The sequence below is a fragment of the Papio anubis genome, chromosome 5 (genome assembly GCF_008728515.1).
Source record: "Papio anubis isolate 15944 chromosome 5, Panubis1.0, whole genome shotgun sequence".
NCBI lineage: Eukaryota > Metazoa > Chordata > Mammalia > Primates > Cercopithecidae > Papio > Papio anubis.
Genome location: NC_044980.1, coordinates 162,708,398 through 162,735,024, shown reverse-complemented (window position 1 = coordinate 162,735,024; position 26,627 = coordinate 162,708,398). Strand labels below are relative to the sequence as shown.

General features: G+C 44.8%; 1 protein-coding gene across 6 annotated transcripts in view; it reads right to left on the bottom strand.

Moving 5' to 3' along the window:
• DOCK2 (dedicator of cytokinesis 2) overlaps positions 1 to 26,627 on the bottom strand; it is a 433,369-nt gene that overhangs the window by 2,456 nt on the left and 404,286 nt on the right. For 4 of the 6 annotated variants that reach the window (XM_017960117.3, XM_021940247.2, XM_021940248.2 and 1 more), the window contains 9 exons: positions 25,162 to 25,243; positions 23,778 to 23,862; positions 22,881 to 22,967; positions 13,218 to 13,394; positions 11,696 to 11,779; positions 4,854 to 4,991; positions 3,111 to 3,238; positions 1,821 to 1,992; positions 657 to 777 (listed from right to left, as the gene is read on the bottom strand). In XM_017960117.3, the coding sequence (XP_017815606.1) occupies positions 657 to 777; positions 1,821 to 1,992; positions 3,111 to 3,238; positions 4,854 to 4,991; positions 11,696 to 11,779; positions 13,218 to 13,394; positions 22,881 to 22,967; positions 23,778 to 23,862; positions 25,162 to 25,243 (1,074 nt within the window). Of the gene's footprint in view, positions 1 to 656; positions 778 to 1,820; positions 1,993 to 3,110; positions 3,239 to 4,853; positions 4,992 to 11,695; positions 11,780 to 13,217; positions 13,395 to 13,556; positions 13,697 to 21,636; positions 21,666 to 22,880; positions 22,968 to 23,777; positions 23,863 to 25,161; positions 25,244 to 26,627 lie in introns of those variants that run through there. The other 2 variants (XM_021940250.2, XM_021940252.2) reach the window with 2 other exon arrangements.

Genomic DNA, 26,627 nt, shown 5'->3' with positions numbered 1-26,627 from the left:
TCTTCTTCCCTTCTGACCTGGCCCTTACCACACAGAGCCAGGCACATAGCAGCAGATGCCAAGGACTTCTGCATGCCAGATGGAGTGCTCTCAGGCATGCCATGTCCCCTGTCATGTCCCCTGTTAGGGCCTCAGATTCTCTTCTGTGAGTTAGGACCATCAGCTGTGTTCTAACCTCCTCACTGGACATTGCGTGACGAGGATGGCAGATAGGGAGCATCTATGCACCCAACACTCCGCAGCTATAAGATGTGGTGGCCATTTTTGTAAAGCCAGAAAGAGTCTTCCGGGTCCATAAAGAAGCCACAGGTCTTAGGGACATACCAAGGGCAAACTTCTGGCCCCTGGGGAGGCCTGGCTAACTGAGAACAAGGGGCCACCTAGTGTGACAAATGGATACCCAGTGAATTCTGAGGGCCCAAGAGACAGCAGGCCTCTCCCTTGTCCCTGCTGGAGCTTGCTGGGATGGTGTCACCGCTAGGAAGTGGTGGGTGTGGGGAGAGATTAGAGGGTGGGGGGCTGTGAGCACAGCCTCTAACTCCAGGATGCCTGGCCCACTTTGTTGTGTAGACACAGTTCCCATCCACCCACCACCCACAAGGCTGGTGGTCTGCACTATCTCTAGTCCCTCATGCTGGTGGCAGCAGGGGGCATACCTGGGATGGTAGGCATGGACTGGCTGGCAAAGCTCATTTGAGAGAGGACAGACGCCTTGAGGGGGATGGCCCCATGCTCCGAGAGGTTGGTGTCACTCATGAACTCGTGCTTCCTGGAAAGCTGGAGGAATACACCACACACACACACACACACACACAAATACACACACACACAAAAAAAAAAAAAAAAAGAGAGAGAGAGAGAGGCTTAGCATGAGGCAGATCTGGGCCCTGAAAGATCAGGGACGAGGGTGTGGCATGGTTTCTATGAAGCTGGCTCCTAGTTCATTTATTCTATTTTATACCATTCCATGCCAGTCTGCCATGTATGGTTTCACAAGTTGCACACTACACAACTACGGGGTGGAGGGGGTGGCATTCATTTAGACTATCATGTGAATGGTGTCCCCTAGAATTGAGACACACAGAGGACATTTCCATTCTTATCCATCCAGGCAAGAGTAGCCTGTGAGGCCCACTGGGAAGTTTCTGGAGGGCCCTTTCTTCACCAAGGTATCTTGGTTGGCCCCTTGCTCTTTCATCTGGCACCCCTCCCTTGCCAGGGCAGTTAATCCGTCTACCCCTCCCAGGCTCCCAGAATGCTTTTGACAAACCTCTTTTCCAGCGGGAAACTAAGAAGGCTGTCTGACACCAAGTCTCATTTTTAAAAAGTTATTAGTTTACGAGACCAAAACTCTCAAAGCCAGGACAGTGAGATTTCATCTCTGCATCCCCAACTGGACTCCTGGCTCACAGGAGGGGCTTGCAGGGGTCTGAGATGTCACTGGTTAGAACAGGCCTGGGGCTGGGGGCTATAGAAACACCTAGCCCAATACCAAGTGGGCTGCTCTCCCCTTTGGTGGGAGAACAGGTGGCCTCTCCCCCGCCTGGAAAAGCCCTGTGTGATGGTGGAAAGGATACACACAGGCTCTGAAGTGCAAAGGTCAGGGTTTGACTCCCAGCTCTGTCATGTCCCAGCCACCCCAGCTGCCTGGGCAGTAAGCACTTCACCTCTCAGCTCCTAGGGTGCCGCCTCTGCAATACCCACAGCACCGCAGAAGCGGGCCTCGGGGATCCCGTATCTGGAAGCCCTGGGTTTTGTGCCCAGCATGTAGTGCAGATTTGCTGACAGCACTGGAGAGGCAACCTGCCTCAGCCGCTCACCCGCTTCAGGTCCGACTCGGCAGCCGCTTTCTCGTCTGCAAACACTACGCTGCTTCTCTTCGTCCTCTTCTTGGACCTCCGCAGCTTGACCTCAGGCAGGGTGCTCCCCGGGGAGATCGGCTCCTCCTGCTCCACTCTCGGAGTCTTGGGTGGTGCTAATTCCAGGTCAAAGCTGAAAGGCCAGAGGGGCAGCAATAGAAACTGCAGTTAGAGCTTCAGTGGAACTGCCTTGCAAGGACCCAGGAAGCTGAAGGGGACCTTCGGGCTACCTGAGCTGTCACTACAGGATCTAGAGTAGATCAGCAAATCTGGCAGAGGATCTGGGGAGCAACTTGCTCAACCCACAAACACTTAAATGTAACGAGTAAAGTTCACTTTATTTTATTCATGGTAAAATGAAATTGAAAGAAGTGAGCCATAGCAAAGAAACTGGTGGTGAGGAGAGAAGACTGGTTGAAAGCATGAATGTGGATTCAAATCCAGGCCCGGCCAGTTATTAGCTGAATGAATAACTTTGGGTAAATCACTCAACCCCTTCCAACCACCATTTCCTTTTCAGTAGACGGGGGTCTTTGCAGAGACCTTGCAGAGTGGCTATGAGATGAGGTTGGAGGAACCACTGGCACATTTTTGGTATATGGTAAGTGCTGGGTAGCTCATAGTGTCTATGATTAGAACAGATGAGTTGGTCAGGGTGAATGGTGGCCCCTAGAATTGTGAAACACAGAAGACGTTTCCATCCTTTTCCCTCTGGGCAAGAGTAGCCTCTGAGGTCTGCTGGGAAGTTTCTGGAGGGTCCAGCAATGATGGCCAGAGGGCTCCAGGAAGGCGGAAGGGGGCAAAGGAGGGAAGACCCCCGACAGAGGGGTGGGTAGGTGGTGCAGGAGGAGGAGCTCTTCAACGGGGACATCCCATTGTGATTGGGAGGAGCTTCCTTGAAAGGGAACAGATTCCAGTGAGAGGTGACAATATTCTAGAAAGATGCAGGCTTGGTGAGGAGCTCTGGCTGGCTGACAGAGATCACTGGACTAGAAGTCTGGGGGCTGCAGGTGAGTCCTGCTGGGCCTCAGGAAAGCTGCCTTGCCTCTCTGAGCCTCTGATAATCCCCTACAAATGATACTAAACATGAGCCTCCTAGGGTAGTTGTGAGGCTCCAGATGGGAAAAGGCTTTTAAACTGAAAGGAGGAAGGGGAAGGTAGAAGGGATGTTGCTGGTGAAGAGAGAGAAGGAGAAGGGATTGAGCCAGGGAGGCAGGGGTGCGGGGGGCTCCCTGGGGTGCAGGGACTGACCTCTCTGAGGTGGCCTTGCTGGGGGTGCTGCAGTCAGAATTCATGGAAGTCAGAGAGATGATGGACATCTGTCTGTACGAGCGCAGCATAGACCTGGGGCGGCCCACTCTCCTGTCGTCAAAGTCAGGCTGTGGTGGGAGAACAGGGTGGTTAGCAGCTGTAGCCTGGGGAAGGTGGCCCCCACCTTCCTGTCACCTTCTCCCTCCACCTGGGCAGGGCAGAGTTGTGGGGCTGAGTGGAGCATCAACACAAAAGTTCCTGGCTGGCTGAGGCTAGGGGTTCTTGTAGAATAAAGAATGTGGCTGACCTTTACTCCTGGTTCCTGGAGGAAAATATCTAAATCTTTGGCATTTCCTATGTGATAGGAGTATCTTTGTTATTATTCATGGTGGCCCTCTTGACCATACTTGATTTTATGCTAATAAGATGGCTCCCGATGGCCAGAAAGACCAGCTCTATGATTATAGGGCTGGGGCTTTGAGCCATGTAATACCAGCTCAACTTCCAGGGAGTGGACAGGCCCAGAGACTGATTTCCATCACGTGGTCAATGGTTCAATCTATCATGACTGCATAATGAAACTCCAATAAAAACTCTGGACATTAGGCTCCAGTGAACTTCTCTGGCTGGTAATCATACATCAGTGTGCCAGAAGGGGACGCATCTGGAACACATGGAAACTTCATGTTTGGGACCTTCCTGGACCTCACTCTGTGTCTCTTTATCTGGCTGGTCTTGATTTATATCATAAACTGAAGTTGTAAGTATCATGCTTTCCTGAGTTCTGTGAATTATTCTAGTGAATTATGAAACCTGATGGGGTAGTGGGAATCCCCCAATTTGTAACCAGTTAGGCAGAAGTGTGGGTGGCCTGGGTCCCTGAAGCTTATGGTTGGTGTTTGAAGTGGGAAGTGTCTAAGACTGTGCTTCTAACCTGTGAAATGTGATCTAACTCCAGGGAGTCAGCATCAGAATTGCATTGCAGGGACTTCATGTAGGGAGTATTGAAAGTGACAACCTGTCTCACGGAAAAACATCTTTGAATCAGAGAACTGAGTGTGCCTCTAGGCTCTTCCAGTAACTCACTGTTCTTCTCCGGGTCTCAGTTTTACCATCTGTAAAATGGGAAGGCTGGACCAGATGGTTTTAAAGGAATTGCATGGCCTTGACATTTTATAACACCAGTTAATAAGGAAGAGGATGAAGAAGCACCCTGTAAGCACCAGGCTCATGGCCTCTTTAGGCCAAGGAGCTCAGTGGCCAAAACTACTGGCCTTGAACTAACACAGCCAGATGCAAATTCTGCCGCACACTCATTTGCCACATAGCCTCTGGCAAGTTACCTGACCTTCTGAACCTCAGAAGAAATACAAGCGGTTAAAAATCATTCCTGCCTCTCAGGCTTGTGGTGATGATTAAATGACCTAGTAGATGTCAAGTGCTTGAATCAGGCCAGGCATATAGTAGATGCTGCATCAATGTAGCTTTCATTATTATTACACAGTCCCTTGAGTAGTTGGTATCTGCACAATCCAGTTGTAACTGGAGTTTGTCTGGGGGTTATTTTTGCTGGACCAAGTTTCCAGCAGGGTTCCCCTGGATGGGATCCAGCAATGCTGGCCATCACCATCTTCTTTGGAAGCAGCTTCCTTTGCTGGGTCCCTTCCAACTTCAGCCTCCAGCATCCTTCCCTGCCCCACCCTGCCCAATCCCACCCCTCCAAGCCATAGGAACCACCCATACCATCTCTCGGACACCGTACTCCTTCTCCACCTTCATTTTCAGGTTCTTGAAACATTCCTCCATCCGGTCATGGAAGGGTCGCAGGTTATCCGACACCCTTTTCTCATGGATCTTAATCCCAGCTCCCAAGAAGGGGATCTGGAGAGAAAGTGGTAAAGAATGAGCCAGAGGCTGGCTGGTGGGCCTCAGCCTGGCACCCAGCCCATCACGGCAGCTACAGTCAAGTCTGCCTGCGAAGAATTCGTCAAGGGCTTCAGGGTCCTCAGAAACCTGCACACAGGGTCCCCAGCTTTCCCCCTGGGGAAAGTTGCAAACAAGTGGTTTGCTCTGGAAAGGGGAGAAAGACCCTCAGCTTCCCTTGCCTCATAGGAGGGTTGGACTCTCCCATTCCCCATGAGAAGCCACATGCTTGGGAAAATGGCCCCCTTAAAGAATCTACCTGGGGGCAAAGTGTGGGGATCAGAGCAGGGGAATCTCTGTTGCATTGATTTAAAGTCTTGCATAAGATGTTCTTGGCAATACTAAAGTGAAAGGATGAATGTCAGAAGCTGGGAGATAGAGGAAGGCAAGAGCTGAGAGAAAACAGAGGAGGGGGCATAGCCTCATCTTACCACATGGAGCCAATTGCACTTTATACAGGTGCTGAAGAAGGATATAAATGTGCTAATATCATAAAGTGAACCCACCAGTTGGGAGCTTTGAAAAGTGATGTAAAAGCCTTAGGAAGATGAGGGAAGAGGAGAGGATTGATGTGAGGGAGTTGGAGTCTTATTTGTCCCCGTAGGAGGTCAGTGGACACTGTCTAAGTGGCAGCTATGGTAAGGGAGAGTAGCAGAGCCATGGTGGGCACTGTTAGAAAGAGAAGCTGAGAACTTTAGTTGTGTGGTCTCAGGGAAACATTACCAGGGGAGCAAAGGGGTAGACTATGAATTATTTGGGGAAAAATTGCTTTCATGGTGGTGACATAAAGATATTTCTGCTTACTTCTATTGGAGGTCCCCCAGAAATGACAAGGTGAAAGAGAAACTGAAATCTTCAGTGAAACTTGAAGACATTCATAAACTTGCCCCACAATGTGTGCAGGTGCCAGGAGATGGGAGGACATAACTGACCTTCCAGAGCAGAGGAGGGAGGTGGTGATAGAAGAAGCCAATCTGCCTCCATGAAGCCAGGAGGGCCTCAGGGATTGGAGGCACCAGGCACCACAGAGAAGGTGGGTGAGCTGAGGGGCCAAACACAGAGGAATGTGTTGAAGTTCTTTATCAGGAGCAGTTAGATTTTCTGACTGCCTCACCCTGCAGCCAAGTGTTCTGTTTTCCAATTTTCTCAAGAAGGAGGAGCTTATCATCTAGAACAATTAGAACAAGGAGCTCTGGGCTTAGGGGCATCAGGCACAACAGAAGGCAGAATGAGGAGCCAGACTGCAAATAAGGAGTTGAAGAGAAAGTCTGCATTTGGATCGTGAGACCTCCACTTCCCAATTCCCAAATGGCCAGCAGTGTAGCAGCTGGGACTCTCTTTCTATAGAACAGCTTGGAGGGTCTGACTCTGGAGAATGTGAACAGTCCCATGTAGAGAGAGGCATCTGTGGGTCATTCCATTAGCACACAGCAATGCTACCCAGTTGCCAAGGCCCTCTCTCGTGTACACAGATTTTCTTTAGCCTCACTCTTAACTAGGAAAAGAACGCCAAGCATCACCAGACATTGGAGGAAAGTCTCCAATATGAAAGACAGAGACCAGACCGACAGACAGGGAAGAAACAAATAAGGAAGAAAATAAGGAAAGAATAAAGGAAGAAAAAACAGAATGAATTTGGAAGAAATAGAATAAAGAGAGCCTACGAAAATATGTTTTTCTAAAAAATTTAACTAATATATAGGAACAGAAAAGATCCTCCATTCATGAAAAAGACAAAGATTTTATATAAAAATGAATGCTAATGGAAAAACTACATATAAAAAGTAGTGAGATAAAGTTGTAAATGGAGATACATTTATGGCTTTAGTTTTACATATCAGAAAAGACAGAAAATAAATTAGCTAAGCATCCATCTCAAGATATTAGTAAAAGAACAGTGAACTAAATTCAAAGGGAGAAAATGAATGAAAATAATAAAGGTAAGAGTAGACATGAATAAAAATAGAAAACAAATTTACAACAGAGAGGATCAACAGAGCCAAAATTTGTTTCTTTGAAAGATACATTAATAAACTCCTAAGAAGACTAATCAAGAAAATACAAGGTACTAACAACCAATATTAGGATTGAAAAACATAACTATAAGAAGTACAAATGTTATAAAAGATCATAAGACGAGTGTATTATGAAAAGTTAACAAACAGAAAATAGCATTTAAAAACAATACCATTTACAATAGAATTTAAAATATCAAATACCTAAGAGCAGATCTAATAAGATATATGAAAGAAAAAATATGTGAAAACCACAAAATTTTGCTGAGAAAAATTAAAGAACTATATAAATGGAGAGATATTCCATGTTCATGGATGAGAAGATAGCCATTCTCTCCAATTTAATCTAATATTTAACGTACACTTAATCCAAATCTCAATGTGTTTTAGAGAAGTACGTAAACATTGGCAAGGTTATTTTAAAATTTACAGAGAGATACAAAGGACTTAGAAGAGGCAAGACACACTTGATGAAAAGCAACAATTGGGGTGCACTTACTATTAGAGTTCAAGACTCAAGATGGTATGGTACTGGTATAAGCATGGACATAGACCAATGGATCAGAATAGAAAGTCCAGAATAGACAAATACATATATGGTCAATTTTGGGGGTCAAAAGTGGGGGAAAATAGTCTTTTCAATACATGGTGCTGAAGAAATTGGAAATCTGTGTAAGAAAATAATCTGCCTCTTACTTTACATCAGTCAAAATGGATCATACACCTAAATGTATAAGATTAAACAATAAAAACTCATAATGAAACATAGAAGAATATCTTCATGATCTTGGGGTAGTTGCGGTTTCTTAAAGTGGACACAAAAGCACTAATCATTCAAAAATATGATAAATTAAACCTGACCAAAATTACAACTGCTGTTCATCAAAATACATCATTAAGAAAGCAAACAGACAAGCCAGACTAAGAGAAGATATTTGCAACACATACATTTGACAGAAGACGCATATCTAGAATATATGTAAACTCCTATAAATCAATAATAAAAAGACAACTCAATTAACAACATAAGTAAAAGATTCGAAAAAGTATTTCACAAAAGGGCAATCCAATTAGCAGTAAGCATATGAAAAGGTGCTCAACATCATTGCTCATGAAGGAAATGCAAATTAAAACTAAACTGAGATATCATTACACATCCACCAGAAGGACTAGAATTAAAAAAGACTCCCAGTATCAAGTGTCAGGGAGAATGTGAATCAACTGACTTAGAAGTTGTGTGGGAGTGAAAATTGATTTAGCCACTTTGAAAAACTGCTTCTTGTGTCCAGTAAGGTTAAATGTGCATGGCCCAGCAATTCCACTACTACACGTATACTGAAGGAATTGAGTGCTTAGGTCCACCAAAAGGCATAAACATGAATGTTCATAGCAACTTTATTCATAATCAAACACCCGAAAAAACCCAAATGTCCAACAGGATAAATAAATTGACATATTATTGGTAATTTAGATACACATACAATAGATGACACTTAGAAACAAAAAAAGTCAAACCTCTAGTATGTGCAACAACCCAGAAGAATCTCAAAGGCATTATGTTGAGCAAAAGAAGCTACAGATACAGTAGTACATACTGTACTGTATAATACAATTTATAAGAGGTTCAGGAACAGGTAAAATAACCTAACCTATAGTGATAGAAGATTGGCAGTACCTACTAAAGCTGAATATCCTTATATGCTATGACAAAACAAGTCAATGCATAGGTATATACCCAACAAAAATTTTGCATATGTGTACCAAAAAGACACACACAAGGAAGTTCAGAATAGCATTACTTGTAATAGCCCCAAACTGAAATAAACCCAATTCTCTATTAGTAGAAAAATAAAGAAATACATTTTGGTATAGTTACATAAGCCAGCTGTATGGACTACTACATAGCAATGAAAATGAATGTGAATCATAACTCTGTACAACAAAATGAATGACTTTCACAAACATAACATTGGGCAAAATAAGTTAGATACGAAAGACTGTATATTATGTGATTCTGTTTACATGTAGGTCAAAATAAGAATGAGTGTTTGGGTGGTAAAGTACTTTTTTTAAAGCAAGGAAATGATTACTATAAAAGCAGAACAGTGCTCACTCTTAGGGAAGGAGGCATAAGAATAGGGTTAGGGGAGCTAGCAGAATTCTATTTCATCTGCGTGGTGGTCAAATGGATGTACGTTTTTGATAAATAAGTGGGTTATATATTTTTATGTGCACTTTTCTGTACATAATATTTCACAACAAAAGCTTTAAAAGAGCATACTATAGACATCTTTTTATTCCAAAAAATAGAGAGAAAGTCTTCACAAAGAAATTAACAAGCTATCGATCCTGAAATCTGCAAAACGTTGAACACCAAATGTACTTTGAAGGCTTCAGCATTTGTTCGGTTGCTAGAGGTACAAATACATTCACTCCCCTTGCAATCTAGCCTTCTTGTGTTTTAAGTAAATTCAAAGTGTATTTGGCTTTGCAAAACCAAGATCCAATTTAGAATTAAGCTCCAAGTGAGCAGGGAGCAGGCCCAATTTCGTCCATCACTATCTCTGTTGCCTAGGACTATGCCTAGGACACAACAGAGGCTCAATAAATGTAAGTTGCAAGAACAAATGGAATGACACAGGTAGGGAAGAGCTAATCTGCTGCGTGTGATAATGTTAAAAGACTGCCTTTGCTATGAGCAGGGCTGCATCTTTTGCATGCAGGTGTCCATAGTTAGGGTGCCTGGGGTCATAGTTAGGGTGCCTGGGTTCTGGGTGGGAGGGATATGGCTCAGGTCAACCTCGTTTGGGGGTTAGGTGGGCCTCTGTATAGGTGGTCCCAGGATCAGCGGGTGGTGCTAAGGAGAAGGCAGCCACTAGGGGGCGGTGTCTGAAGGCGCCTAGCTAATGGGCTCTCAGAAGCTGTCACATTTAACAGAGTACATGCGTTCAAAGTCTTCCGGCTTTGTTGGTAATGTCCCTCTAGTAAGCTCCAAGACAGTAGTAGAATTTTCTTAGAAGGTACAGCTTGATATTTGCTGTGCTGTGAAGCTGAAGTTCATTTGGGTACAGCAAACACAGCATGGAGAAGCTGTTTCCAGATGAGAAGAGGTCCCCAGTGGAGAGGACCAGGGCAATGGTATGGATTCAGAGTGACATCCAACAGCTAAGCAAATCTGTGTGACATGTTAGCCTTCCCTGAGGCTTCCCAGCAATATCTGAGGATGGGAACGAATCAAAGCCTGGCCTTCCTGCTTCCCAAGTTGGGGGTGCTAAGGGAGAACATCATTATTTGAATAATAAAGGGCATGATGACCGCAGAAGGCTGGGGACCTTGGGGATATTTGGGCTTCACAGGTGGCACAAGGTAAAAAGAAAGAGAAAATTCCAGACAGACACACAACATGCATTCGGGAAAAGCGCGTCTGTGCAGTGCTTGGTGTTTCATTTTTAAAGCCCCACTTTGCATAAATTGGCAGAGGCAGAGAAGGACCTGAATTAGGAATTCTTATTTTAAGAAAAGAGGCTGCACCCAATGCTTCTCATTCCCTGATTTCCCTAGAGTAACAAAAACTCCCAACCACAAAAGCTTGCTTTTCTTCGCACAGTGACTGGCAAGAAGAAAGCGAGGGAGGGCAGGCAGCTGCAAGCTGCTCCACCTGCCCCTGCACCCACTGCTCACCTCCTGCCAGCTCCTGCCCTCTGGAGCCCACCCCTGTGTTCTGCTGGGTGGTTTTCTGACAGCCCAGAGTAGGCAAATGTCTGAGGAGGGGGCTGCTGTGGGCCTGGAGGGGAAGCCTAGCCTTGGGTAAGCCTCTATGAGAGGGATCCAGCCGACTGTTGCTTCTGCAGGGAGAGGGAGAACAAGAGAGAAGAGGAAGAGAAGCCAAGACAGGAGTAAGATGTGCAGGGGTGGGGGGCAAAAGACAGAGAGGCAAGGAATAGAAGTGCAGGCTTCTAAGAAAGAGAGGGAAAGATAGAGACAGGTGCACGGAGAGAAGGAGAGAAAGGAGGAAAGACAGTCCACAGGAAGAAGAGGGATGCAAGCAGAGAATGGAAGGAGAGGCAGGTAAGTGGCCAGCCCGAGACAGCAGGGTGGTGCCTTCTAAGCTCATGGGCTGAGCAGCAGCTTGTGCAGGATGTAGACCCTTTGACTCACAACCAACCACACAAAGGCCTCACTTATTTTCAAAATCTGATATCCATCTGAGCATTATTGCAACAAACTGGGTCAGCTCTAAAAGGAGGAGAAGTGGGAGTAGGGGCTCAAGTCTTCTATTATCAGATTGGCCTGTGCTGGGTGTCGGGGGAAGGTGCTGGTTTGGAATGTGGGGGCCTGGTGTTCATTTTCATCCCGCTGTGAAAAGCCATCCCCTGAATTCAACATCAAATAAGATAATCTTAGCACCATCCAGCATAGCATTGCTGCCTTGCACCATGCAACACCCAAGAGTGCAGTGCCCCAAATCTCTGTTCCAGGATGAACCTGCTCAGGTGTGATACAGAGTTGGAAGAGGGGCTGAAAAGCAAGGGACAGGAGGCCATGTGAATTTAGGCTGCCTCAGCCAGAGCTTAGCTTGGGGCAAGTGAACCATGGTGGGGGGAAAGGAAGAAGGGCAGGATGCTCCCCCTGCCAGCTCTGCTTTACCTGCCATGCAATCAGGTCCTTGAGGTGGGTCAGCTTGTCCTGGTCCTCAGGGTGGTCCCTGACGTACTCCTCAGTGAAGAAGGCCTGGGGAGGACAGATAGGAGGTCAGGGTTTCCTGTTCATTTGGCATTTCACAGCCAATCTCTTTGCCACTGGGAGAAGATTCAATTTGAGAGGGGCAAGGATGAGGTCACAGGCATGTGGATGGAACACAAGTGAGAGGTCTGGAGAGACTGACAATGTTTTATCTGCTTTGAGGTTCAGATCAGTACCCAGTGGGAATGGGCTGCAAACTGGGGAAGTCGTTCTCAAAGTCAGGTTCCTGAGCCAGTAGCAGCAGCAGTACTTTGGAACTTGTTAGAGATGCAAATTCTCTAGTCCCAGCCCAGACAGCCTGGATCAGAAACTCTGGGGGTGGGGTGAGGACCTGTGTGTCAGGAAGCACTGTAGGAGATTCTGATGCTCCTTTCAAGTTTGAGAACATTGCTCTGTGGAAAATAATTCAGTAAGGAATCTCATTGGGTGGGTGTTCCAGCTCACCTCATGGCATCCCTCTTTGCAAGTGACCCTGGCAGCCCCTTTCTGGGGCTCATGTCCTTAGTGTGTGCGCATGTATAAACAGACATATCCTATCACTGCTCAAGGTTGCACAAAGGGTTACCAATGATGACTGCATGGGTATCGGAGGGTAGCTGGAAGGATTGATTAGGTGACTGGAATTACTGTCCCTGAATTACACTACTGTGTGGTATTCTTAGTTTTACATCAATTGATAACATAGGAAAGATAATAGGAAATTCATCAACAGATTTGTTAGAATGAGGAGTTCATTTTTCCTTCAGTGTCTGCTAGGTGAAAAGCAAGTAAGAACTTTCTATTCTATTTCAATGCCAAGAAAAGCTATGTCTCCTTACTGAGAAATGGGTATTTTCCTTCCAGTGGATAATGTGACTCATATAAGTGATGCTATCTCCCTTTTTGCCATGAACACCGGGAAGCTCAAAAATAAAATCTGTGGTTCAAACGTGTGGGGCTTTCTGGAGGGAACTTATGACCTTGATATCTAGATTATAGCTCCCCTCTTGGAGTTGATCTTTTAGTTTGTATGTCTTTTCACAGATTCTGAGTTTCATTTCTTTTCATTTGTACACATCATTTCACATCCTTTGTGGAAGAGGTGGGTTTATACAACTGGCATGTACTTTTATGGTCTGGCTCACACTCATCCCAGAGCCTTTCCTTAATAGAGCCACCTGAATCTGCCCAGTGAGATAAGGGGCTCTTATGACCCCTGCCCCTTCCTGCCCCAGCACAAGGTGTGGAAAGGAGGGTGGGAGGGAGACAGGAGCTCGCTAAGACATGAGGCTGTAGAAACACGAGGGCCAACCAAGCTGAGGGTCCCTTTGGGGACAAGGACAGCCAAAGTAGGATAAGTGACATGTAGCTGCATCTGCCCCCTGGGTCCTCCCACCACTGCTCTGTTCACTGAGCTCCCGTGGACTTGGAGCACAGAAATCCTCACCTTCTCATACTTGGCGAAGCCTCCCATGACAGCAGGGTCCACAATCCCGTTCAGGAGCATGGAGAGTGGGTTGATGGGGAGAGTCTCATCACTCTGATACTGGTTTATCATCATCAGGATCTTCTCATTGGCCGTGGACATGGTTTCTATGGCATTCTCCAGAGGACTAATTGTGGTCTGTTGAAAATGAGATCACCAGGAAGAAAAGGCCTTAGTTAAGTCACTTTAAAAACAGGTATTACTGGTATTGATTTCACTTGGGGTGGGAATTCAAATGAAGCAATGCTCCCTAAAGGGCTATAACAGAATCTTGTAATTACTGAGCTCTGGAGGCTGTCTGCTCTCTGGGAAGAGACAGGCTGGCTTTCTGCTTAGTGACAAAGGGATTTCTTTGGGGAGGCAGAAGCAGGAAATATCAGGTACTTGCTGAGGCTTCAGATGCTGAGTGTGCCCCAGAGAAGGTCTTCTCTTCTTATTATCTGGGTGAAACACAAGCCAATTCAACCCTTTCAGTATTGGTTGGGCAGATACTATGTGTGAGTTACTGGCTAGAGAGATTAGAGCAGCTTGCGATGTGGGCACCCAGCCTGGCACATAGTAGGTCCTAAGACTGGTTGTTAGATGGGTCACTGTTCCAAGGTAGATTCACTTTAGTTGGGAAAATTAAGCTGAACACCTCTCCAACACCTCTTGGAAGGCAGAATAAACAGAGTGCCATCCAAAGCTAACTGGCAAAAAGTGCAGTTTGCAAGAGCATGAGATCTGGAGTAGAAACCTAAAGTAGAGGTCGGCAAACATTTTCTGTAAAAGGGCCAGATAGTAAATATTTTAGGATTTGCAGGCCAGATGGTGTCTGCTGCAACTACTCAACTCTGTTATTGTAGGGCAAAAGCACCTACAGGCAGTATGTAAATGAATGAGAATGCTGTGCCAATAAAACTGCAGAAATAGGTGACGGGTGGAATTTGGTCCATGGCCCATAGTTTGCTGACCCATGAACTAAACTGAAACAAACTAAATAAAAATCTTAAATTTGTTAAGACTTGTTTTGTGGTCTAACACATGATCTATACTGAAGAGTGTTCCATGTGCACCTCAGAAAAATGTGTATGCTGTTGCTGTGGGGCAGATTGTTCTATATATGTCTGTTAGGTCCACTGCGCTCTAAAATGTAGTTTCAGTTCAATGTTTTCTTATTGTTTTTCTGGCTAAATGGTCAGTCCAATGTTGAAAAGTTGAAAAGGATATTGAAATACCCTACCATCATTATGTCTCCCTCCAGATCTCCTAATGTCTACTTTATATATTCCAGTGCTCCAACATTGGGTGTATATGTGTTTACAATTTTTATATCCTCTTGATGAACTGACCCCTTTGTCACTATAAAATGACCGTGTCTTTTTTTTTTTTTTTTTTTAACAGTTTTTCACTTAAAGTATTTTGTCTGAAATAAATATAGCTGCCCCTACACTCTTTTTAAAAGTTTTCATTTGCATGGAATATATTTTTCCATCCCTTCACTCTCAGTCTATGAGTGTCTTTAAAGGTGAGGTAAGTCTCTTGTAGGCAACATATCAGATAGTTTGGCTCTGTATCCCCACCCAAATCTCATCTTGTAGCTCCCGTAATTCTCACATGTTGTGGGAGGGACCTAGTGGGAGATGATTGAATCATGGGGGCGGGTCTTTCCCAGGCTGTTCTTGTGATAGTGAATGGGTCTCACGAGATCTCATGGTTTTAAAAAAAAAAGGGAGTTTCCCTGCACAAGCTCTCTCTTTGCCTGCTGCCATCCACAAAAGATGGGACGTGCTCCTCCCTGCCTTCCTCCATGGCTGTGAGGCCTCCCCAGCCCTGTAGAACTGTAAGTCCAATAGACGTCTTTCTTTTGTAAGTTGCCTAGTCTCAGGTGTGCCTTCAACAGCAATGTGAAAATGGACTAATATACAATACCATTAGGTTTTGTTGTTGTTGTTGTTCACTCTATGCCTTTCGATTATTGAATTTAATCCATTTACATTCAGTCATTATTGATAGGTAAGGACTTACTAATGCCATTCTGTTCATTGTTTTCCGGTTGTTTTATAGATTCTTTGTTCTTTTTTTCCTTTATTACATTCTTCCTTTGTGATTTGATGGCTTTCTGTAGTGATATGCTGTGGGTCTTTTATGTTTTGTACAATCTATTATAGGCTTTTGCTTTGTAGTTACCCTGAGGCTTACATAAAACATACATATAACTGGCTATTTAAAGCTGATTAACAACTTAATTTTGATCATACACACAAACTTCAATTTTACTCCCTCTCCTCCCATGTTTTATATTTCAGATGTCACAATTTACATGAAAAATAATTTGTATCTTTAACAAACTATTAGAGATTTAGTTGTCCTTTTATATATTTTTTGCCTTTAAATCTTTATACTAGATAATCGATTTGCCCACCATCATTAAAGTATTAGCATGCTTTGGATTTGGCAATGTACATATTTTTTGCCGCAAGTTTTATATTTTCATGTTTTCACATTACTAACTAGTATCCTCTTCCTTCAACTTGAAGAACTACCTTTAGTATTTCTTGTAAGGCAGGTCTAATGATGCTTAACTCAGCTTTTGTTTGTCTGAGAAAGACTTTTGGGTCTCTTTGGATTTATGTTATGTGTTGTCCTTTGGACTTTCTGGATCTAGAATTTCTAGTTTCTTTCCTAGATTTGGGAAGTTTTTGTCATTTCTTTGGATATGTTCTCTGTTAGTTTCTCCCTCTCTCTTATTTTAGTACCTCAATAATGTATATGTTGTTACACTTGATGGTGTCCCATAATTCTCTTATACCAGCCTTGTTCTTTTTCATTCTCTTTTCTTTTTGCTCCTCAGGTTATATGATTTCCAGTGATTTGTCTTCAAGTTCACTAATCCTTTCTTCTGCTTGATCTAGTGTGCTATTGAACCATTCTATGGCATTTTTCAGTTCAGTTATAATATTCCTAAGCTCTATGATTTCTGTTTGGTACACTTTATGCTTTTTCTTTGTTATAATTCTCGGTTTGTTCTTGCATTGCTCTCCCATCCTTGGTGAGAATCTTCATGAGCATTATTTGGATTCCCTGCTGAGTAAATCACATGTCTTGACTCCACACATTTCAGTTTCTGGAGATTTATCTTGTTCCTTTACTTGGAATATATTGCCCTGTTTCTTCATTTTCCTTTGGTCTCTGTGTTAGTTTCTCTGCATTAGATAAGACAGTTCTCTCTCCCAGTCTTGTCAGACTGGCCTTATGTAGGAGAAGGATCTGACCAATCCATCCAATCTGAAATGTTAGGGTTCCTCTCAAATCTCTGTTTGCCCAGACTGCTGTCTCTGTTTTTGGTAGACCCCTATTGCTTAGAATGTGTCACTTCCTGTCAGTACCCTGAGACAGATAAGGCAGGGGCTAGACTCTCTAGATGTAGCTGAAAAGGTTGGAGTATTAAATGTGTGTTCCAGTTCCTTCCATCTTCATTGTGAAGCTGAGCATGGGTGATTAGCTCTCACTCTCTCTGCACTAAGCTGGGGAGAGAATCTGTGGCAAGTGCCTATACTCAGGTTCAGGCTGCACCCTCTGATTCTGGGGATATAGTTGTTGAAATTGGACCCATTGTATATACACCTCTTTTTGTGTGGTCTAGGGCCACTCAGGAAGACAAAATCCCATTGACTCCCAGAGCTACATCATTAAGAGGACAGTCCCTTGGGTGGGAGCTCTAGTGTGGCACTTGGTATGTGGCCAAACTCCTTGCAGGAAGAATGGATTGACCTGGATTTATCACTGGGTTGAGACAGAGGAAAGGCTTGTAAAGTGCCAACCTCTGGCTCTGGCTATTGGAGAGCTATTGTTTGTTTGCCCTATTAGCTTCCTGATGCAAGATTGTTAGATGCCAGGCCATCAAGCAGCCACTGGAAGTGTGTGCCCCTTCCAGAAAGAAAATGGGAGCTGTTCATTTCTGCCCATTCTCTGCACTGCTCCAAGGGGATGTAACCCCTGGAAGTGTCTGTGCACCCATTTAAAACCATCTCTTTGTTCTGTGATCTAGGGAGACTTGCATACACCTGCTCCCTTCTGTTCCCAGAGCTAAGAGGTTTAGATGGAATCCTTTTAGAGATAGCTCTAAAAGTTGGGACACTCAATGCATAGCATAAACCTCATCTAGGGAGGAATAGGGGGTTGCAATTTTTTAAGCCCTTTCTTTGCACCACTCTCAGGGAATGAAGCCCTGGAAGTGCTTTCATGCCTGTATAAAACTGCTGCTTTTTTTTTCTCCTGTGGTCTTTGGAAACAGGCATATGCCAGTCCCCTCTGCTCCCAGAGCTAGGGTGTTTAGGATACAGCCCTCAGGTGGAAGTTGTAAAAGTTGGGAAACTCGATGTGTGGACAAACTCCTTCCAGGAAGGATTTATAAACCTGTCGTTATTGCTGGGGTGAGCCAGGAGGGAAGGCTTGAGAAGTGACAGCCTGCTTCTCAGGCTGCCAGTGGGTTAATATGTGTTTGCCCCTTAACTCCTCAGTGGAAGTTATGTAGAAGCCAGGCTGCCACGTAGCCACTGGAAGAGTGTGTCATACATGCCTTCTGGGGAGAAGCAGGGGGTTCCATTTATAAAAGACCCTTTACTATACTCTCCTCAGGGGATGGAATGCCTGAAAGTTCATGTGCACCCATATAAAACCACTGATTTTTTTCCTGTGGTCTAAAGAGACTTGCATGTGTCTAACTCTGCACAGTCTCAGAGTTGGTAAGTTAAGAGCCAACCAATGAAGAAACTCCAAATTAGAATGGTATATGTGAGGTCCAAGCTCTCCTCTCCACAGGGATAGAAGATGAGTACTGGGAATTTCTTTCTCCATTTTATGGCACAGTGTCAGAGCAGGGTGCATGCCTGAGTGTGCCTCAGCTTTTCGTATCGATTCAATGTGGATGTTTACTCAGTGCCTGGTAGGTAGAAGTCCCTCACTTCATCTCTGAGTTTCTCTCAGAGGGAATCGATCCATGAGTAGATGTTTATCTGGTGCATTTGGGGGTAGAGGGAGAGCCAGGAGCTTCCTAGTCTGCTATGTTGCTAATTGTCTTCTTGGTCATCTTTTTAAACCGTTTCTGTGAAATTACAGCCTCCTCACTCCGTTACCCTGTGTCTGGATGTTTTTGAAGATGACTGATCTCTGCAGTGAGATCAGAGATCAGATCTCTGCCCTGGGAAATGACTGACTGACTCTCTTTCTCTCTCTCTCATATACACACACACATAGATACACATACACATGCATGCCCACACACCCTACACTTGCACATGCACACACATATAATGTTAATTGAAGGAGAATGCTGTCCAACTGGGCTGCAGCCATAGTCCTCCAAAGTGAAACCTATGGTCTAGTATCTGTCAAGTACACAGACCAACTCTGTGGGGGCTCTGAGGAGCCAAGGTGTAGACTGAGTTGTAAGGAAAATCTATCACCACTGCTTGGATTGAGCCCAGCGCCACACCTGCATTTGAACAATAGCCTGCCATATCTGAAAGACTCAGGCTTTAAGACGAGTCATTAAAAATGGAAAGAGCTATTGATTGGCTTTCCTCCTTGCTTTTGAAACTATTTTTAGATTCCCAAAGTATTATCCTCATTATAGCCATTAGGAACAGAGAATGAGAATGAAAATAATTTTGGTTTCTCGCCTATGGGCATTTGTGTAAACCAAATATGTAACTTTCAGATCATTACAGGAGTTATACAGTTGGTGGGAGGCCTAGATTTCAGAAGCTAAACCTATGGTTTAGCTAATAACAGGAATAAAAGTAATGATCATGATAATGAGGATGACTTCACTGATCGACTGCCTCCCATGTGCCATCCCATGCTGGTCACATTACACCCATGCACATTTCATTGCCCCAAGAATAAGTTAAGTCACTTATCCTGGAGCCCCAGGGCAGAGCTGGAAAGAGAACTCAGGTATTTCTGATTGCAAAGGCGGGCTTCCTCCACTACATGTGAATCAAGCTTTGATACTACACTTGCCATCAATGGGCTGTTGGGACTTAGTCTAGCCCTCAAATCTCTGGTCTTTTCCCTAAGCTGAGCCTCAGTTTCTCTATCAACATAGTAACCCTTGCCAGGCTTGCTGTGAAGGGAAAATGAATTATTAGGGTAGGGTGCTTTACAAAAAAATGTAAAAGTGTGTGTGGATGGGTGAGGGAACATAAGATGAAAGTGATCTTGATCCCTGGCAATTAGGTGGCATTTCATTTATTTATTTGTTTGTTTGTTTATTTTTTAGATGGAATCTTGCTCTGTTGCCTGGGCTGGAGTGCAATGGCATGATATCGGCTCACCGCAACCTCCGCCTCCTGGGTTCAAGCGATTCTTCTGCCTCAGCCTCCTGAGTAGTTGGGATTACAGGCACATGCCACCATGCCCAGCTAATTTTTGTATTTTTAGTAGAGACAGGGTTTCACCATGTTGGTCAGGCTGGTCTTGAACTCCTGACCTTGTGATCCACCCACCTGGGCCTCCCAAAGTGCTGGGATTGCAGGCATAAGCCACCACGCCCTGCCCAGCATTTCATATGTTTCAAAGCCATTTTACCAATATTGCCTTCTTAAGTCTAGCCAGGAATCCTATGAGCTGCACAGGACAGGTGCTCTCATGACCTCTGAGTTCTGCCACAATTGCTTTGGCAGTTCACATCCCATTGCTGGGCCTCATTTTCTCATATACAAAATAACGCAGGTAGACAAGAACCAGGAAGAATCAGGACAAAAAACTTGGAGAACTACAAGCCAAACCAGGTGGCGGAGGTCTGTCACTTAGCTAGCACATTGATTCTAACCTTTAAAAATGTAATTCAACAGAGATGGAGGAGGGGGCTGTTGCTACTGCACTTTGCCACAGCCCTTACTAGGCTATGAAGGTATTCGAGTTTATAGCTTTTGGACTAAAGGACAGCTAAGGTCCCTTTAAGCTCTAAAGTTCCATCATTTTGCAATTCCTATTTATAGATGATTAAAACTAAGAGCCAGAGATATACAATCCGTATCTAACATGTATAACTCATTAGTGACCAAGTTGAATTTGGATCTCTGACCCCTAGATCAGGGCTCCTTGTAAAAACTCCATTTCTCAGGGCCAAGAACAAGAAAAAAATAAAACCCCAATAAGCAGAACTTATACTTGAAGCTCATCAGAAAATGCCTCTCTGTATAGACATTACTGTAATGATGACAATTTATGGAGGAAATAACTGAGAACAAGATAAAATTCATATAACACCAAAACAATCTTTGGAAATGAAGTCACTTACAAGACCATTAAACTTTTGTATCTGAGACACCCTGAAATTCCTGCTAACTCATCTGAGAGAGGCCATTAAAGATAAATTCACTCTGGCCAACTTTTTGAAGGTTTCCCCAATGCCTTCTATGAAAAGGCATCAGGATAAAAGAAACAAGCCAAAATCTTGACTATTTCTTTCCTAACTTCAAAATGCTGAGTTTATAAAATAAGGTAACCAGTTTAGAAATTATGGGTGTCTGCATATTGATTGACTGATTAATTTATGTAAGTATTCTTTAGTTAGCATCAGCTGTGGGCCAGGGACTATGTTTAGCACTTGGAGGTATGGCAGAAAATAAAATAGACAAAATACCTGTCTTCTTGGAATTTATATTCTAGTGCAGCTTATAGTCTAATGTTACATTAATATTCTCTTAATACTAAAAATAAACAAGAAAATTATGTAGTCTATTAGGAGATAAGTGCTTTGAGCTGACACACAGTAGCTGAGGGAATGGGAAGTACAGGGATGGGCTCTCTCAGTTTGTTACAGTTTGGCAGGAATGACTGCAGAAGAGACGCCTTGCTGAGCACCACCAGGTGACAGGGCTCAGTCAGGGCTAATGGGCAGAGGCTACAGATTGGTAGAAAGTTTCTGATTCCTTACCTCCTAAATAGGGCTAATAATAGTATGTACCTCACGGGGGCCTATGAGAATTAAATGAGATATTGCTATAAACCTCTGACACAGCACCTGGGGCACTTGTTAAAACTTATCATGTGCCATGAAGCAAGGGCACAGACACTTCCTTCCTTTTGGGGGTACTACTTGCTGGGGTGGGCTGGGGTGGGCTGGGGTGGGCTTCTTTTTCTTTTTCTTAAGGATAAAAAGATAAAGAGTCCAAGCCAGGTACCTGACAGGGGAGGTTAAAGTCATACCTTATCTCTTTTACTAACCTTGAACAATGCACTAATTAACTCTGCCTCTCAGTTCCCACATCTGTAAAATGGGAAGAATAATAATATCTACCTCATAGGGTTGCTGAGGGGTTGAAATGAGATCATGCATATGAACAGTTGAGCCCATACTCACAACAATGTTTTTGCTCTCACCATCATTGTTATACTTTTCCAAGGTCTAAGTCATGCCTATAAAAAGGAGGCAAAAGGGCTACTGAGCTGCTGGGTTCACTGAAAAGAGAGGGTCATTAAGGGTAGAACTGACTATCTCAATGCTATCGTCTGATACAATAGCCTGAAAACGCAAGTCAGACCACATCCCTCCTCTGCTCGTGGCTCTGTGTCACTCAGTGGGAAAGTCAAAGTCCTTATGGTGGTCTACAAGGTCCTATGTGATCTGGTATCAGATGACTGCTACTCACCCTCACTTGTTCTGGTCTGGACACAAGCATACTCTGGCCCCAGGACCTTTGCACTTGCTGTCCCCTCTGCTGGAATGTCTCTCTCTTCAATGTCAGCATGGACCCCTTCCTCATTTCCTCCAGACCTCTCCTCAACAGCCAATATAGAGGGAAGCATTCTCTGATTATCCTACTTAAAATAGCAGTCCCTCATCCATCACCCTTCTGCTTTAATTGTTTCCATCACAGTTATCATCATCTGTCATATATTTACTTTGCCTTTTTAGTCCTCTTTCCCACTAGAATGGAAGCTCCATTGCAGAATCTCTAGGTCTTAAAACAGTGCCTAACATGTTAGGTGCACATTAAGTATTTTCTGAATAAATAAATAAATAAATAAATAAATAAATAAATAAGACATCCTAAATATGTCCATTTATAAAGTTTCCTCACAACCACAATGACCATTCCTCTGTATCTTGGGGACTGCAAGATCTTTAGCTGTCTGAGGACATGGAGACCCTGAGCTGTGCTGAGAAGCAAAATAGGTGTTTATCTGCACAAGGGAGTTCAAACATTTGGATTCTAGCCAAATGATTTCTCTCTTCTGAGCCTTGGTTTGTCCAACTATAAAATGGGTTCATATTGGGCTACTGCACAGGTGCCCCCAAGGGGGTACTGAGATGACAGGAGTATGAGGGGGATGCAGATGATTGTCCATCCTCTGCGACACCCCACCCGCCCAACAGAAGCTCCCCATTCACCAGCTTTATTACTGGAAGCCATGGAAAGTTTCATTTGCAGGGAACAAAAAGGTTATCTGACACTTAAAAAAAAATCTGAAAGGCATTATTCTGAATGCTGCCTGCATGGGAATTCTGGGACTCACACAGCAGCTTCAAAGAAAAACATGTCTCCTTTGTAAAGTCAAAGGGGCCTTGAGACTGGTTGTGCCCTGCGCATCGGAGGAGGGGTGGCCCTGCCATGAATGTCCCAGACTCACCTGCGACATGTGCACCACCTCAAACCAGCGCAGGATCCCCGGCAGCTTGTATGCGGTCACGAAGGAGGTTCTCTCAATCCACATGGACTGTCCATGGGCAGGGGGTGGCAAAGGCGGGAAAGCAACAAACACATTTATGAAACCTGGGTATCAGAGAAGCTTGGCAGAAACCCAGCCAGGTCCCCAGGCCTCCCAGCTACCCAAAAGCAGAATAAATATTGCAAGACCCAGAAACACGCTCTCACCTTACCCTTAAGAATTCTTTCCCAACATAAACTGTAAGCTCTCCCTGGACTTAGGCCAAGTAAATTTTAACCTCGGTTTATTAGCAGTCTGAATTTTTAGGCAATATTGAATGTATCCATTTGTTTTCTCGGGGGAGGGTTCCCAGTGTTCATTAGATTCTCAAAGAGGCAGTGGCTCCAAAAATATTAAGAATTACAGTCCAAGCCAAAGAGCTGAGACTTGGAGACACCTCCTTATTCCAGTCTTGTTTGAATCCTAGCTGGACACACACAGAGGAGACTAGCACTCGGGGGACAGCGATGACTAAATTGCTGTGACCTCTTACTGGTGTTTGCTGGAAGGTTTGATTTTATCAACACCCCTTCTTAGCCTGAGGGTTTCTACCTGCTGGCAATGCCTGAATGCCCTGTGGTTGAAAAGGTGCCTCTGACATGAGGCCTGGGTTCTGTATTAAAGGGAAAAAGGCTCAAGAAATAAGGGCACAGGCCCTAATGGAAGAGACTGGGGAATGGACGTCATGGTATCCATGGAGGTTAGCTTTATTTTCTCTGGCTTTGGATCAAGTTCCTTCCCATTCTGAGGTTGGCTGATGCATGCTCTGGTTCCTCCAGGTGGCCCCAGGGAATGATCAAGAGTAGGGAAGATACTCACGGCAAACTCATTCTCCGGGTCTACGGTTCCCCTGCGCACGGGCCGGGAGTAGTGGAACCTTTGTACGTAGTTGGATTTGTAGAAGCTGAAAGACAGGAAGAGGCTAAGGCTCCTGGTAGCTATGGCCGGCTGCTGACACCGGATCTGACCCTGCACTGTCCAGGGAGGCTCATTACAGTAAACTTCAGGCCTAGTAGAGTCCCTTGTGGTGGCATTTAAAATCAAGGTCTGTGCTCTGGGCTCCATAAGAGTGACTTTTGCACAGGTTTTCCTGACAAGGCAATTTAGAAGGTAGACTGGTCTTATGCCCCTTTGAGAACATAGTACCCCTAGAGTATCCAGGCAATTGGAATTCTAACACTGATGGTCTAGGTCATGATTTCCTGTGATCCGCAACAAAGGAGCTGAGGTCTGAGCCTAATTTCCCAGGGGTGTCCTCAAAGGATTTCTTTAGGTGTCCCAGCCAAACCCCCAAATCAGTCTTCTTGAATCCTTGGTGAGATTCTAACATCAGGGCCAGCAGAACACCGTGCTAGCTGCATAGTTATTGTCCCCTGCTCATGGGTGCCTGTCTGAGAAGGTGAGAAGGTGAGGGGAGGCTGAGACCCAAGCTGAGCTCCACTTGCTCTGCTGTGGCATTTCATGAGGCTGCTGGGAGGGGCTGCCTGTCCCTAAAGGGTCCTTCATCTTGCAAAGCAGATCCTGTTTCTGACTGTCCCACCCAGAGGGGAGGACCTACTTTAAGACACTCAAGTGCTCCATTAGAACTTGGGCATGGGATAGGGGGAATGAGCTGGGCAGCTGGGAGGCATACAGCCTTGGGTCCCTCAGAGGCCCCACCTTGTGGCCTCATCAGTGACTTTGCAATCTGATCCAGAACAGGTGGACATCAGCCTTCATGGCACTTCCTCTAGTGTACCTTTATCAGAGCCGGAACACACCATTGTCAATGTACAACCTTCACACATGCTGAGAAGATGTCCCTCTGGGAGCATGTGCTCAGCATGGCCAAGGTCCCCTGTCTCCACCCTGCCTATCACTTGCTCAGTCACACTCTGTTTGTGGACTCCCTGGGGCCACTCTGAGATCAACCTGAGCAACAAATAGGCTGAGTGCATCCAGTTGAGCAAATGCTCAATGCTTGCTGAGGATTTGCTGAGCCATAACCCTGGCCCTCCCATCCTTCCTGGCTTCAGCCTTGTCAGGGGCAGAGCCCAGCTAATTGGAGGGTGATTCTTTGCCCAAGAGGAAAACGGGGGAACAAACTGGCTAAGATGGAGAAGGAACTAGAAAGACACTGGGGTCTGTTCTGCCACCAGCCCAGTTTGGTGGTCCCAATGGGTTCTCTTCCCCATCCTTCTTCCCTGTGGACAATGAGTCTTACTTTATAATCTGGTCAGGCACTGGCTTATTCTTGAACCTGGGGTGTTCATCCAAGACAGGCTGGACAGTGAAGCACTGGATGTCTGAAATCCATGTAGTTAAGGACTTATATCTGTTGGCTGCAGGGACAGTTTTAAGTATAGCTGGTCCTTGCTGAGACCTTCCAGGCCAGCCTTTATGGAGCCACATTTTTACTGAATGATGAACCTCAGGTTGCTGCTGCCCACTAGGCACTAATGACTAGTTAGTTACTGAGGTCCCTATCAGTGCTGTCACCTTGCAACCTTATGCCAGGGCTCAGCCCCTATAAACAGAGTTGGCTAGTGGTGTTTAATCATCATCATTGTTATATTATCATTAATAATAATACCATTGAATGAATTTATAGCTCTCAAATCAATTGCAGAGTACATCTCCTCATGATTTCATTTGATCTTCTCAATTCCACTGAGTGCATTATTAACCTAAATTGTCCCCTTCGAGGCCAGAGAAGCCAGGCCACTTGTTGAAGGTCACACAACTTGTAAGAACAGATCCAAGTTTGTATTCAGGTCCTTTAACTCTAAGCTCAGAATTCTTTCACTCTGGACTGGCTACTCAAAGGTGACCCTCTGACCAGTAGTATCAGCATCACCTGTAAGTTTGTTAGAAGTGGAGACTCTGGACTATCTGAGAACCAACTGAGTCTGGACCTGTGAAAGATCCTTGGGTGATACATATGCATGCTAAAGTTTGAGAAGCACTGCTATAGAATATGCAAATAAATGTCATTTTGCACTCCAGCTCTGAAAATTTGAAAGCAACTCCCTGCAGCAGGATGGTAAGGAGCTGTGTTCAGACTCAGTGGAAAAGAGTCCCATGGTGGATGAGTGATGTCTGCAACAGGCCTAGATACTGGAGAGGCACTATGTGGGTCAGACCCTTGTCATGCCTCTTCTAGATCTGTCTTTAGTCCTTTTAAGCTGACAATATGGCAAACTGGATGAACAAAGTCAGCGGTCACTGGTCCCATTCCTGACCCTCTTCCCTTTCCCTACCTCCCATTTCTTCTTTACCCACATCTTTTATTTAGGTATTCAAGGTCTTTTCCCTCTATTCTACCCAATGACCACCATGACTCCAAAAAAATCTTCACCTGGGCCTGACATGTCTGCCAACTAAGGAATCAAGAACTCCTCCGGCTAGCATTCAAAGCTAGGCCAACATGGCCTTCACCCATTTTTTCATCATTATCTGGATATCCAATGGATCCTACTACTCCCTTTCCTTGGAACCTTTTCCCTCATCAGCATCCCTCTCTTGTGAGCCCTTTGGACAGATGTCAAACACCACAGTCCATGAAAACAAAATTCACCCCCCAGTTGGGAATTGTTTTCTTTCCTTTGGTTTTCCACAGCCTTTGTCTGTGCTTCTCTTAGGATATACCCTCCGGCTCCCTGTCGGCTTCCTCCTCCCCCTAGCCCACCT